Raw genomic sequence first — 12,500 nt, 5'->3', positions numbered from 1 at the left:
GTCCTCAGAAAGAATACCGCGAATCATAACTGATTAGTCATTTCTTATCAGTTTGAAGTCTGCTTAAAATATCAGAAAACTTACGACTGAGAGACTAACAAATATACATATACCACTCCACGAAACAATTTCTGAAAAAGAACTCCACATTTCTCTCAGTTTAGAAAAAAGTACATTATTTACGAATGACGTTTAATGATTAGTGCTTATGGCTCACAAGAGTTGATCAGCGACCAGGTACGTCATCCAGTACGTTAGCATTATGCGCCTGGTATTCCAGGGTAGTCATCTTTTCCAGCATTGATTAGATATACCATTTTCACGCAGTGTAAAATGTCACTAGCAACTGAACAGGAAGTCCACATTTGTGCCGTTATACTGCTGCATGCGGCGTGTGTACCCTAGGTGGGAGTTTGCTTATATGTATGTATGTAATATATATATATATATATATATATATATATATATATATATATATATATATATATATATGAGAGAGAGAGAGAGAGTGACGGTGTTGACAGCATTGCTTAATTCAGACCGAGGCACTGTTAATCTCTCTCTCTCTCTCTCTCTCTCTCTCTCTCTCTCTCTCTCTCTCTGTATTTCCACGCGCTTTTGCACCGCATCAAACAGCGGTAGATGTGGAGGGGGAGGGGTGTTCTGGAGGGGGGGCGGGACCCGTTATCTAAGCACGGAACGTTACGGATGAAGGCGAATGACGAACTGACTGAGTTGACGTATGGCTTCGAATTCGGGTCATCCTGGATAGAGGAGGAGGAGGAGAGGAGGAGGAGAGAGGGGGGGGGAGGGGGAGGGGAGGAGTGAGGAGGAGAGGAGGAGGAGGAGGAGGAGGAAGGTGGGGAGGAGAGTTCGCCCTCCGATAGGCATCGTCCAGCCTACACTCCTCTTTATTTTTTATAGTTATAAACTTTCGAACATTTCTTTTTTTTTATATCATTTACTTCTGACTATTCTGTATACCTTGATTCATTGTTATTATTATTATTATTATTATTATTATTATTATTGTGTATGCTGGAAACAGACCTTCTTGCAAACATGTTTTATTAAAAATAATGGCAGAATTCACAGAATTGACTTTGTACAATATTCTTTCAATTCTCCTTATGATTTGCTTTTCTGGCACGCTGGTATTATAAAGCAGCTGTCCAATGTTCATCGTGCTGTAGGTTGTCAACGGTAATTTCGGGCGGGCTGGTGTTATCAAAAGCAAACTGGTTATCATGGACAGGCTGTATACCTGTTGACGACCCCAGCCTGTCCCTGATAACCAGTTTGCTTTTGATAACACCAGCCCGCCCTAAATTACCGTTGACGACCTACAGCACGATGAACATTGGACAGCTGCTTTATAATACCAGCGTGCCAGAAAAGCAAATCATAAGGAGAATTGAAAGAATATTGCACAAAGTCAATTCTGTGAATTCTGCCATTATTTTTAATAAAATATTATTATTAGTTATTATTAATAGTGACATATTAATCATACTGATATTCAACAGTAACAAAATTAAATAAAAGCAGACAATAATAATAATAATAATAATAATAATAATAATAATAATAATAATAATAATAATAATAATAATAATAATAATAATATTAATAATAATAATATTATATTAATATTAATATTAATATTATATTATTATATTAATATAAATTATTATTATTATATTATTAATATTATTAATAATAATATTAATAATAATATTATTAATATATTATTAATAATATTATTAATATTATTAATATATTATTATATATTATTATTATTATTAATATTATTATTAATATTATTATTATTATTATTATTATTATTATCATTATTATTATCATTATTATCATTATTATCATTATTATCATCATCATTATCATCATTATCATTATTATCATTATTATCATTATTATCATTATCATCATTATTATCATTATTATCATTATCATCATTATCATCATTATCATCATTATCATCATCATATTTTAAAGCCTTCGACGAATTTCACAAACGTAACTGAACAGTTTAAAAAGTTGTCTGTACGCTTGAAATATGATAGCGGAGATCAGCCATCTTCAAAAACGAATTAAGAAAAGCCATTAGCAGGGAAAACAAACAATCATTCGCATAAAAAAAAACAATAAGCATACAACACGAAGAAACACCATTCTCCCAACATGCAGAAACGACATCAATCAATTCATGCTCTTGCTCATTTGCATACCTCTATTCGCCTCGTCCCTCTGCAAACGTATGCGAGCGAGCGCATGAAACGCTCGTAGGCTCTCAATAATTACCCAGCTCGTTCACGCATGCGTACAAACACGAACTACGTCGATGCTATAGACGCGTGCATTTTGTTTTTCTTTTTTTCTTTTTTATTTTTTGACTCACGGTACTTTTGGCGGCGTTCCCAACGGGACGGACTCTGACGCGAATTCTATTTAATTTTTATCATTTTTCATTTCATTTTTATTTCTCTTAACGACAGAACTACTACAGTTGACGTTAAGGTAATAGAACTTCTGTTCGCTGAAGGCATCGTGCATATGTGCATGTGATACAGGCATAGATAACGCTTGCGCGTAAGTATGACTAATATTTTTTTACGCATGATGAATGTTTGGGAATAAATTGCATGTATGTGCATGCACACAGACACGCTATCTATCTGTCTATCTATTCTTGATATATTATCATATATATATTATATATTATATATAATATATATATATATATATTATAATATATTATAAATATAAATATATAATATATATACATATATATATTCGCCATTTTGCCACCCAGTAGAACATAAATCAAGGTGTTTTCCAAAAGGACAATCGCAAGGCATCTCTTTCTTTCTCGTTCTCTCGCCGATATTGCGCATCCTTCTCTTCTCTTTTTTTTTTCGTTTTTTTCTGCCGTCTGCCCGAAGGTCTATAGACCTTGGTCTGCCCCGTCTTTCAGGATTTGAAACGCTGGCTCGAAGCTCCCAAAAGCCGAGAAGAAATCCAGAAGCAGCCGGAGGGCACACGAAGTTAATAAAAGAGGTCACCGAGAGGATCGCGCCCTCAGAAGTCATACGCTCCGCAAACCTATAATCTGTTTTTTTCCATCTGTCCACCCGCCTGTGGTGTTTGCGTATGGTAACACTGCGTCCCGGGCTTTACATAGCTACGCTATTTGTAAGTTTTAGGTAAATAAAAGGATATCTGGGTGTACATTTGCAACTGAAAAGTGTTTTAATAATTTACTGAATGCGAATTACACCGTTAATATTCGAAATAGGATATTGTTATAATTGTTGAATGTAAGCTGAATGTAACTATCTAAAACCCGGGACGCAGTGTTACCACACGCAAACACCACAGGCGGGTGGACAGATGGAAAAAAACCTAGTATAGTCTAGTCCACGGCTCCTCGTATCTGATATATAGGCTGGCCCCTTCCTTCTTGTCCTTTGCCTTTCCACGGGGCTGCAAGCTATAGAGACCCTATAACTGACGGCATTTGAGCGCATCTCCCTTTATTCGTCGGCGGCCTTTAAGAAGCGGAGACCAGCGATCAAAGATGGTAAAGTATCAGGCAACCGACCCCGTGATGTAGGGATAACATTGGGAAAGAAGAAGACCTCGTTCCAGGTAGTTACCGCCTTTATCCCTACTGTGAGAGGTGGACTTCCTTAGCCTTAGACGCTCTGGGCACCCTCTGAGGACTCCAAGTCCTCATCACGCGTGTTGTCAACCTATCTCGTGATTCCAGTGCTACGTACTATATACAAGAACTGCTTTCACCCTCACCAGCAACTGCTACGAGAACATAGAATAAGTAATTTTAAAAAGTCCTTTATGCACACGAGATGATATTCCCCCAAAAAGGAAGACACTTTTAGTCTGAACAGGAACTACATATACACGAAGGAGTTTTGCCTCCCTAAGAGATTCAAGAAACATATTCCTCATATTTCTATAATATACATCCCGGCCCCTACACACACACACACACACACACAGCGTGTAACCTGTGTCATTTATGTTTAGGTAAAAATCCTATAAAAAGTGAGAGAGATAGAGAGAGAGAGAGAGAGAGAGAGAGAGAGAGAGAGAGAGAGAGAGAGTAGTTTCATTTTGAAGTAAACAAATTCTATAAACTTGGGCGCGCGCGAGAGAGAGAGAGAGAGAGAGAGAGAGAGAGAGAGAGAGAGAGAGAGAGAGAGAGAGAGAAAGAAGTTTTACTTTGAAGTAAACAAATTCTATAAACAGAGAGAGAGAGAGAGAGAGAGAGAGAGAGAGAGAGAGAGAGAGTAGTTTCATTTTGAAGTAAACAAGTTCTATAAACAGTGAGAGAGAGAGAGAGAGAGAGAGAGAGAGAGAGAGAGAGAGAGAGAGAGATTAAATCTATCCCTCAGGTACAAATTAATATCTACCAATACTTTGGTGGGTGACGCCTCGTAGTCAGTGTGAACGTCTGAAAAGGTATATCAAACTCATTTAATCTTCAAACCTTATTTCTCTACACGTACCGGAGTGTGACGGTGAATTAGGGTATCGCGACGATCGGTATCAAGAGTTTTACTTAGTCAGGGAATCTTCTGGAGACTTCTTCTTTTCCTTCTATCTCCACCTGCAAAAAACGAATTAGGAAACGAATCAGGATATATCACGAGTCATCATTATGCGCAATATACAGGCTTTTGTTTTTCGCCATGTCACTCTCAATTGAAAAAGCACTTCTTAAACTAAGAAGAGAGAGAGAGAGAGAGAGAGAGAGAGAGAGAGAGAGAGAGAGAGAGAGAGAGAAGCTAGTGGCATTATTAAGTAAAAAATAAAGTCGTATAAACAGCGAGGAGAGAAGGACATTTCAAAAACATTTTCCAGTGAGGTACATCTGCTTCTATATGATTAAAATTATACCGCCAAGATGAATGTAATGACAGAGACGGAATTTTGATACACGTTTTACATATTATTATTATTATTCATTTTTATTTATTGATTTATTTATTATTATTTTTTTTGGGTCTATCGACTGGGGGGTTTTTATAGTGCGGGGTTCCGGGTTGCGTCCTGCCTCCTTAGGAGTCCATCACTTTTCTCACTGTGTGCGCTGTTACCAGGAGCATACTCTTCTGCATGAGTCCTGGAGCTACTTCGGCAACTAGTAGCTTTTCCAGGTTGCTTTTTTTCAGGGATCTTTGGATCGTGCCTAGTGTCCCTATGATTATGGGTACAATTTCCACTGGCACATTATTATTATTATTATTATTATTATTATTATTATTATTATTATTATTATTTTATTATTATTATTATTATTATTCGACCTTCATATACAAGACGGATTTCCCCCTCATCGATCAAAGGAGGTTAATATCCAAGAGTCTCATCAAATTTCAACAGGATGCTGACAAGGAATTTCAATAGGATACTGATGCCCTGACACGCGGGGATCAGATCTCATCCGCGACAGATCATCAAGGACTCAGGATTCTGCGTGACTTTGCACCTGCGACACAGGAATCAAGGAAGGAGGAGGAGGAGGAGGACACAGGATATCAAAACATGACTGGTAAATATATACGTATACATCCCAGGGCCGAATATCTTAATTTCCTTAGATACGTAAAAACAAAGGTCTTGAATACATAAGAGTTTAAAGTAGTTCTTGTTTTTATCATTGTTGATTATAGCAAGTTTATCCATCTGACTTGTTTCTTAGACACTGAACACCATCTTACTATAATAATCGACGTTATGTCAGACCGTCCATCTGTCATTCAATCACGGCTAAACGATTTGTCCGACGGGCATGAAACTCGGCAGGGTAATAGTGGGACCCTTAAGATGGTTTATAATGGGGTTTCATCCTAACACCCCCCAAACCCGCTCCGAAGGGGGTGGAAGTGAGAAGGGATTCCCTGAAGCGGAGCTGGTTCTGCCCGTGAAATGCGGCTGGTTGTGTCCGTAGACTTAGTTACATTTACGAATTTATCATACATAATTTATGTATACATGTGTTTCCTTGTATATATAATCATTATAACACATTCCACCACAGAACTAAAGTAGTACGAAAAAAATTTATATATCAAGGATATATAGCAAATTACAACTATTATTATTCAGCAGGTGAACTCTATCCACATAGAACAAACCCAAAGAAAAGGTAAACAATAATACAGAATTGTACCTATATTCCTGGTTCGATTATTAGAAGCATATCTAACTGATTATTACATGAAATCAAATGTAAGAATCTGCTCCAAAGCAGTCTGGCAATGAATGGAAGAGCGCACGACATGAAATACATCACTACAGAGAGCATGTAGAAAGAAATCAACAGAAATTCGTCACTACAAAAAATTCATTCAGTTATCTTGGAAAACTCAAGCAACGGATTCTAAAAGGTGTCATGAAAAGTATAACCGATCCTGGACTCAAATCTTTCATAATTTATAAAAAAAATAATTACTTCAATAATGATTTCCTCTACACTCCTGTTTCTGCCATACAACATTATCTATAAATACATACATATGTATGTATGTATGTATGTACGAGTACGTATGAGAGAGAGGAGAGTGGAGAGAGACAGACCGCGCAGAGACGAGATGAGATCGTGAGAGGGAGGAGAGAGAGAGAGAGAGAGAGAGAGAAGAGAGAGAGCGTATAAAAAAAACCACACACATTTAAAATATCCATCATCTAAATGGCAAATGGTATCAGGAAACACAGAGAAAGGCAGAGAATCCCAAAATCCGAAGGGGAATGGCACCAAGCCCTGATCTGGTTAACTGACTCTCGTGTTGACAACCTCCAACACAATGAAAGTGGATTTGTGAATTTTGACAGACAATGAAGGTACAAATAAATAAACTATTCATGTATTTACGAGTGTTGCTACATCTACGATGAATGTGTGTGTGTGTGTGTGTGTGTAGTGTGTCAAAAGGTGTATAAAGTGTATGTGAGCTTAACCGTGACCGTAATGATAGCGTACGAGGCTATGGCATGTTGAGAACGTTGGTCAGGGATACAAGTGAAAGTGGATAATGTATAAGGGCAACAGTCACTCGCCTTTCGGTACGGTCGTGACGTCACGATCGGCTGAATGACTGCGTTAATTACACGGTACTTGGGAATAACTGTCTGACGCTCCTCTGCGGGTCTTCGTGAACGTCGATTATGACGCATCTAATTCATAATTCTAAATCATTTCTGAAAAGTGATAAATTATTTCCACGAATAATTCATAATTCTAAATCATTTCTGAAAAGTGATAAATTATTTCCACACGAATTTTTATTTTGTCCAATAATCTGCTCTGGCTCCAGCCTTCATCTAGATATCCACAACTATGAAACTTATCATTTTTAGAGCTTCGTTTACGTACATCTACTTTTGACTTTGTTGGCATGGAATGGAATATAAAATCTAAGCAAAATGCAAAGCACTGGGACTTGTGAGGTCATTCAGAGCTGAAACGAATATTGAGAGTATTAGGTTTTGAAAGGTGTCACAGGAATAAATCCTCAAAGCAGTTGCCCTATGAAACAATATTGTTTTGGGTGGAAAGGAAGATGGAAAAAAGAGAATATGAACGGAGGTACAGCAAAACGAATGAAAGGGGTTACAACTAATGATGCCTAGTGCATGACTAGGAAAGTCTCAGAAAATGGGTAACTCTTTTTAACCGTGGAATACAAGAATCTCTAATATAAATTATCTTTTTTGAGACAGGAAAAAAGAAGCTATTTTTTCTGCATTGAGTCTTTAAGTTCTGACTCTTGTTTCGTCTTATTTATTAGGTGTCATTTACGTGTATGTAGTTTGCATATAGTATATTTTCATAATTACCATATTCTTCAGGCATTTTGAATAATTCTATTCTTATTTATTGAAAGTTTAAAAAACCACCACACACACACTATATATATATATATATATATATATATATATATATATATATATATATATATATATATAATTATATATTTTATATATATATATATAAATATATTTATTATATATATATATATATATATATATACACACACACATATATATATATATATATATATATATATAATATATATAGATAGATATAGATATATATATATATATATATATATATATATATATATATATATATATATATACATACACACACACGTATATATATATATATATATATATATATTATATATATATTGTAATATTAGAATAATGCTACCAGTCATAAATTTAATAACCAAGAGTTCTCATTGTGTGGAAAACATTAATAACAACAAAAAATGACCAAAGCTTAGAATTCTCGTTGCTTAAAAACCGCAGTGGATAGGAACAGGATGAATGACTGAACGGGGAGCAGGGTGGTGGGGGGAAAATTACCATGACAGTATCGCACCACTGCACAATTCCTCTCAGAGCTCCTGTCTCCCAGCCCCCCCCCCCCCCCCCCCCCCCCACCCCCCCCCCCCCCCCCCCCCCCCCCCCCCCCCCCCCCCCCCCCCCGCCCTCCCACCATTGATCCGACATCCAGTAATTTGCGGGAACATGAGATATATTAGCATTTATGAGATGTAGTCTTGAATTCGTACTTCTTCTTAAATTTGAAAAGCAGGTCCAGATTTCAAGTATATCATATACTATTTCAAGAATGATACATTTATAGAATAAAACATAGAATTTAGGCCAAAGGACAGGCATGCTGACTCGTGAGGTCATTCTGTGATGAAATGGAAATTGACATTAAAAAGGTCTGAAAGGTGTAACAGGAGGATAACCTCAAAACAGTTGATCTATGAATCAATTGTTAGGAGAGGGTGGATAGAAAGAAGGAAGAAAGAGTCTGCAGATGGAGGTAAAGTTAAAAATGGGATGAAAGGATGAGAGTGCTTTCCTCTTGTCATGGGTTTCCAGATCTGGTGTTCCTGATCACATCACCTCCGACAGAGGCCCTACCTTCATGTCGCAGCTCTGGACGTCCCTAAACTACCTCCCAGGCACCCAGTTGCATCACACAACCACCTATCATCCCAAGTTTAATTGCATGATCGAGAGGTTCCATCGCACCTTGAAAGCAGCCCTCATGTCTCGCTGCAACTCCTCAACCTGGTACTCGCAGCTTCCATGGGTTACCCTCGGCCTCCGGACCACGCCTAAAGAGGGCCTTGATCTGTCAGCAGCCGAGATGGTGTAGTATGGCGATCCACTCGTGATACCTGGCGAATTCTTCATCGATAATAACACCTCGCCTAACATCATCAGACTTCAGACCATCGTCGGAAAATTCAACCCTTGCCACCATCCTATTCGTTCTGTTCTTCCGCCTTTGACCCAGCCTGACACTGTCCACTACCAAGGTCCTCGAGCACAAGCAGAAACCCTTTTCCTCATCAACATACGCTGCACGATAGATTGGGTTCCAATCGACCACCTTAAACTAGCATATTTGCTCAACCACATTACTCCTCCAGGCCAGTTTTAAGGGCGGGACACCCTCTGCAACGCCCAGGTCAACAATCAGGGGCAGGTATTGTGCCAGCATTCTAAAGCCTGCATTTCTCACGCCCCAAGCGACAAGTCGTCCCCAGTTTCAAACAATACGTCTCCAAATTCTGTGATTTTCACGACAATGCAAATAGCAACGCACCACTGGCGCCAATAGAGAGCGCACCTGATTTTCATCTATATATAAAAGCTATAAAGCCTATTATATTATCAAATAATTGTACATGATTGGTCTGTTAATTACTTTGTAAGCTTCCTGGTCGCTGACTGACCAGCACTTCATATAAATACCGCTGTAGTTCATTAATAAAGTATCATTTCAAGAGCATACCTCTTGTCTGAATCAACTCCTGTGTATTCATTTAATTCCAGATTCCCTCAACTGAAATTCCCACATGTTTTAGATACATTCTTCTTCCAGATATCTTGGAATGGCATTCAGATATCTTTCACCTGTGCTGAAATTCGGGATATTTTGAAAAATGCTGTCAAATATTAGTTATTTATAACAGAATTCTCAATATCCTGAATCATTCTATTGTCAACCTACAATATTTCAGAAAACCAACTCGGAAAACTCATTCTGAAAACTAACTCGAACCATCCTGAAAAACCAGCCCCAAATAATAATAATGATAATAATAATAATAAAAACGACTAGGAAAACCAACTCGACAAACCAGCTCGAAACTGAAAAAAACAACTCGAAATCGAAACAACCAATCGGAAAACAACACTGGGAAAAAACTGGAAATCGAACTAACAACTCGGAAAACCCACTCGTAAAAAAAAAAAAAAAAAAAAAACTCGGAAAACCATGTCGAAAAAAACTAAGGCGTCAGACCCCCTCGAAATAGAAAAACCAACTCTGAAAACCAACTCGAAATCGAAAAACCAACTCGTAAAAAAAAAACTGAAAACCAAGCCTAAATAAAAATAATTATTCGTAAACCAAATCGAAATAGAAATACCAACTCATAAGACCCACTCGAAATACAAAAATCAACACTGAAAACCAACCCGAAATCGAAAAACCAACTCGTAATAAAAAAAACTGAAAACCAAGCCTAAATAAAAATAATTATTCGTAAACCAAATCGAAAAAGAAATACCAACTCATAAGACCACTCGAAATACAAAAATCAACACTGAAAACCAACCCGAAATCGAAAAACCAACTCGTAAAAAAAAAACTGAAAACCAAGCCTAAATAAAATAATTATTCGTAAACCAAATCGAAATAGAAATACCAACTCATAAGACCACTCGAAATACAAAAATCAACACTGAAAACCAACTCGAAATCGAAAAAACCAACTCGTAAAAAAAAACTGAAAACCAGCCTAAATAAAAATAATTATTCGTAAACCAAATCGAAATAGAAATACCAACTCATAAGACCCACTCGAAATACAAAAATCAACACTGAAAACCAACCCGAAATCGAAAAACCAACTCGTAATAAAAAAAAATAAACTCGGAAAACCAAGTCGAAATAAAAAAAAAACTAAGTCGTAAGACCAACTCGAAATAGAAAAACCAACTCTGAAAACCAACTCGGAAAACCCAACAAGAGGAAACTGATTAGGTAACTTGATTGCATCCAGCGACAGGAAATGACACTTGCAGATTCTCTTAAAACAATCTGCGGACGACCTCCACATTGCGGAAATTTAAAAATAAATAAATTACAAAATGAATAAATTAATAAATAAAAAGTATTGGGTCAATTTTCTGGTCAATATTATCGTCATGATGACGTAATCGTAATTCAGGGTTTCGAAGTTGAAGTAAGATACGCATTCAATTTAGTTTTTTCTTCTTCTTTTTTTCAAGTTAAGTAACATTTCGGTGTTGATGACTCCTTACAACAGAGAATCTTATTCTAAAGCTCGTACGAAAGATGTTATTGACACTTGGGAAATTATGGACCATACATATATGAGCAGTAAAAAAAATATTCTCACGTGGATGCTCATGCATGCATATATATATATATATATATATATATATATATATTATATATATATATATATATATATATATATAGTATCTGCAGACGGCAATATATAAAGATTTCAGGAGGTTCCATGATACACTCTCAGTAACAGGCCATGATTTATTATACAAAAAACGTTTCGCACACAAAACACGGTGCATCACCAGTCTGTGAAGTAATAAAAACAATTATAGTAATACATAAAAGGAATTCATCAAAAATTAAAATTGACATTAAAAAACTGTAAAAAAGCTTATTAAAAAAACAGTACAAAACAAAAGAGAGAGACTACTAAAACACCAACCATCTCAGGTAAGGAAAGAAGAGGGAATGACAAAAACCGAGGTCCCAGTCAAGACGAAAACTATGCCAGATATAAAGTTGAAGACGAGGTGTTATTGTTGAGTGAAGGAACCAGCCTTTTTATGAGTAACGACTCTAAGGTGGTTAAGTGATCTGGGTCCTTCGTATAGCCAATTATGGAGAAGTGCTGCTTCAAGATCTCTATTTTACAAAGTGCAGCATGATTTCTAATATTGGAAACTTCAGGTTGCTTAATTCTTTGACCTGTGCGAAAGCTAAAACCCTTATGGCTGCAATATCTCACTTGCAGTAACCTTCGAGTCGATCCAATGTAAGAGCCCGGACATCCAGGGCATGTGAATTTATAAACAACATTCGATCTCATGAAGGACTGCAAGCGATCTTTGAAATTAAAAAATGAACCTATTTTACAAGGATTATTCGAAATAAGTTTAAGTTGAAGACATGGAATTTCCTGTTCAATGATTTGAGTCAATCTAAGTGAGAACTTGGTATCAGACACATACGGGACAGAAGCAAAACACAGTTTCTTTGGAACATCAAAATTAGCTATAGGTGGTTGGAAAAATTTGGTTAATAATTTATTAATGATTCTATGGACTATATCTCTAGGATATGAATTTTTTTTGAAAGAAGTTTA

The 12,500-nt window shown here is 36.6% G+C and overlaps 1 protein-coding gene across 1 annotated transcript in view; it reads right to left on the bottom strand.

Annotated features, from left to right (window-relative positions):
- The window catches only part of LOC135219144 (beta-1,3-galactosyltransferase 5-like), a 74,263-nt gene that overhangs the window by 6,113 nt on the left and 55,650 nt on the right, over positions 1–12,500 (bottom strand). Inside the window, exon 4 of the mRNA XM_064255658.1 lies at positions 4,548–4,648. Within this exon, the coding sequence (XP_064111728.1) occupies positions 4,601–4,648 (48 nt within the window). The 3' untranslated portion in view covers positions 4,548–4,600. The remainder of the gene's footprint in view (positions 1–4,547; positions 4,649–12,500) is intronic.

The sequence above is a fragment of the Macrobrachium nipponense genome, chromosome 1 (assembly GCF_015104395.2).
Source record: "Macrobrachium nipponense isolate FS-2020 chromosome 1, ASM1510439v2, whole genome shotgun sequence".
Taxonomy (NCBI): domain Eukaryota; kingdom Metazoa; phylum Arthropoda; class Malacostraca; order Decapoda; family Palaemonidae; genus Macrobrachium; species Macrobrachium nipponense.
This window is presented reverse-complemented; position numbering and strand designations above follow the sequence as displayed.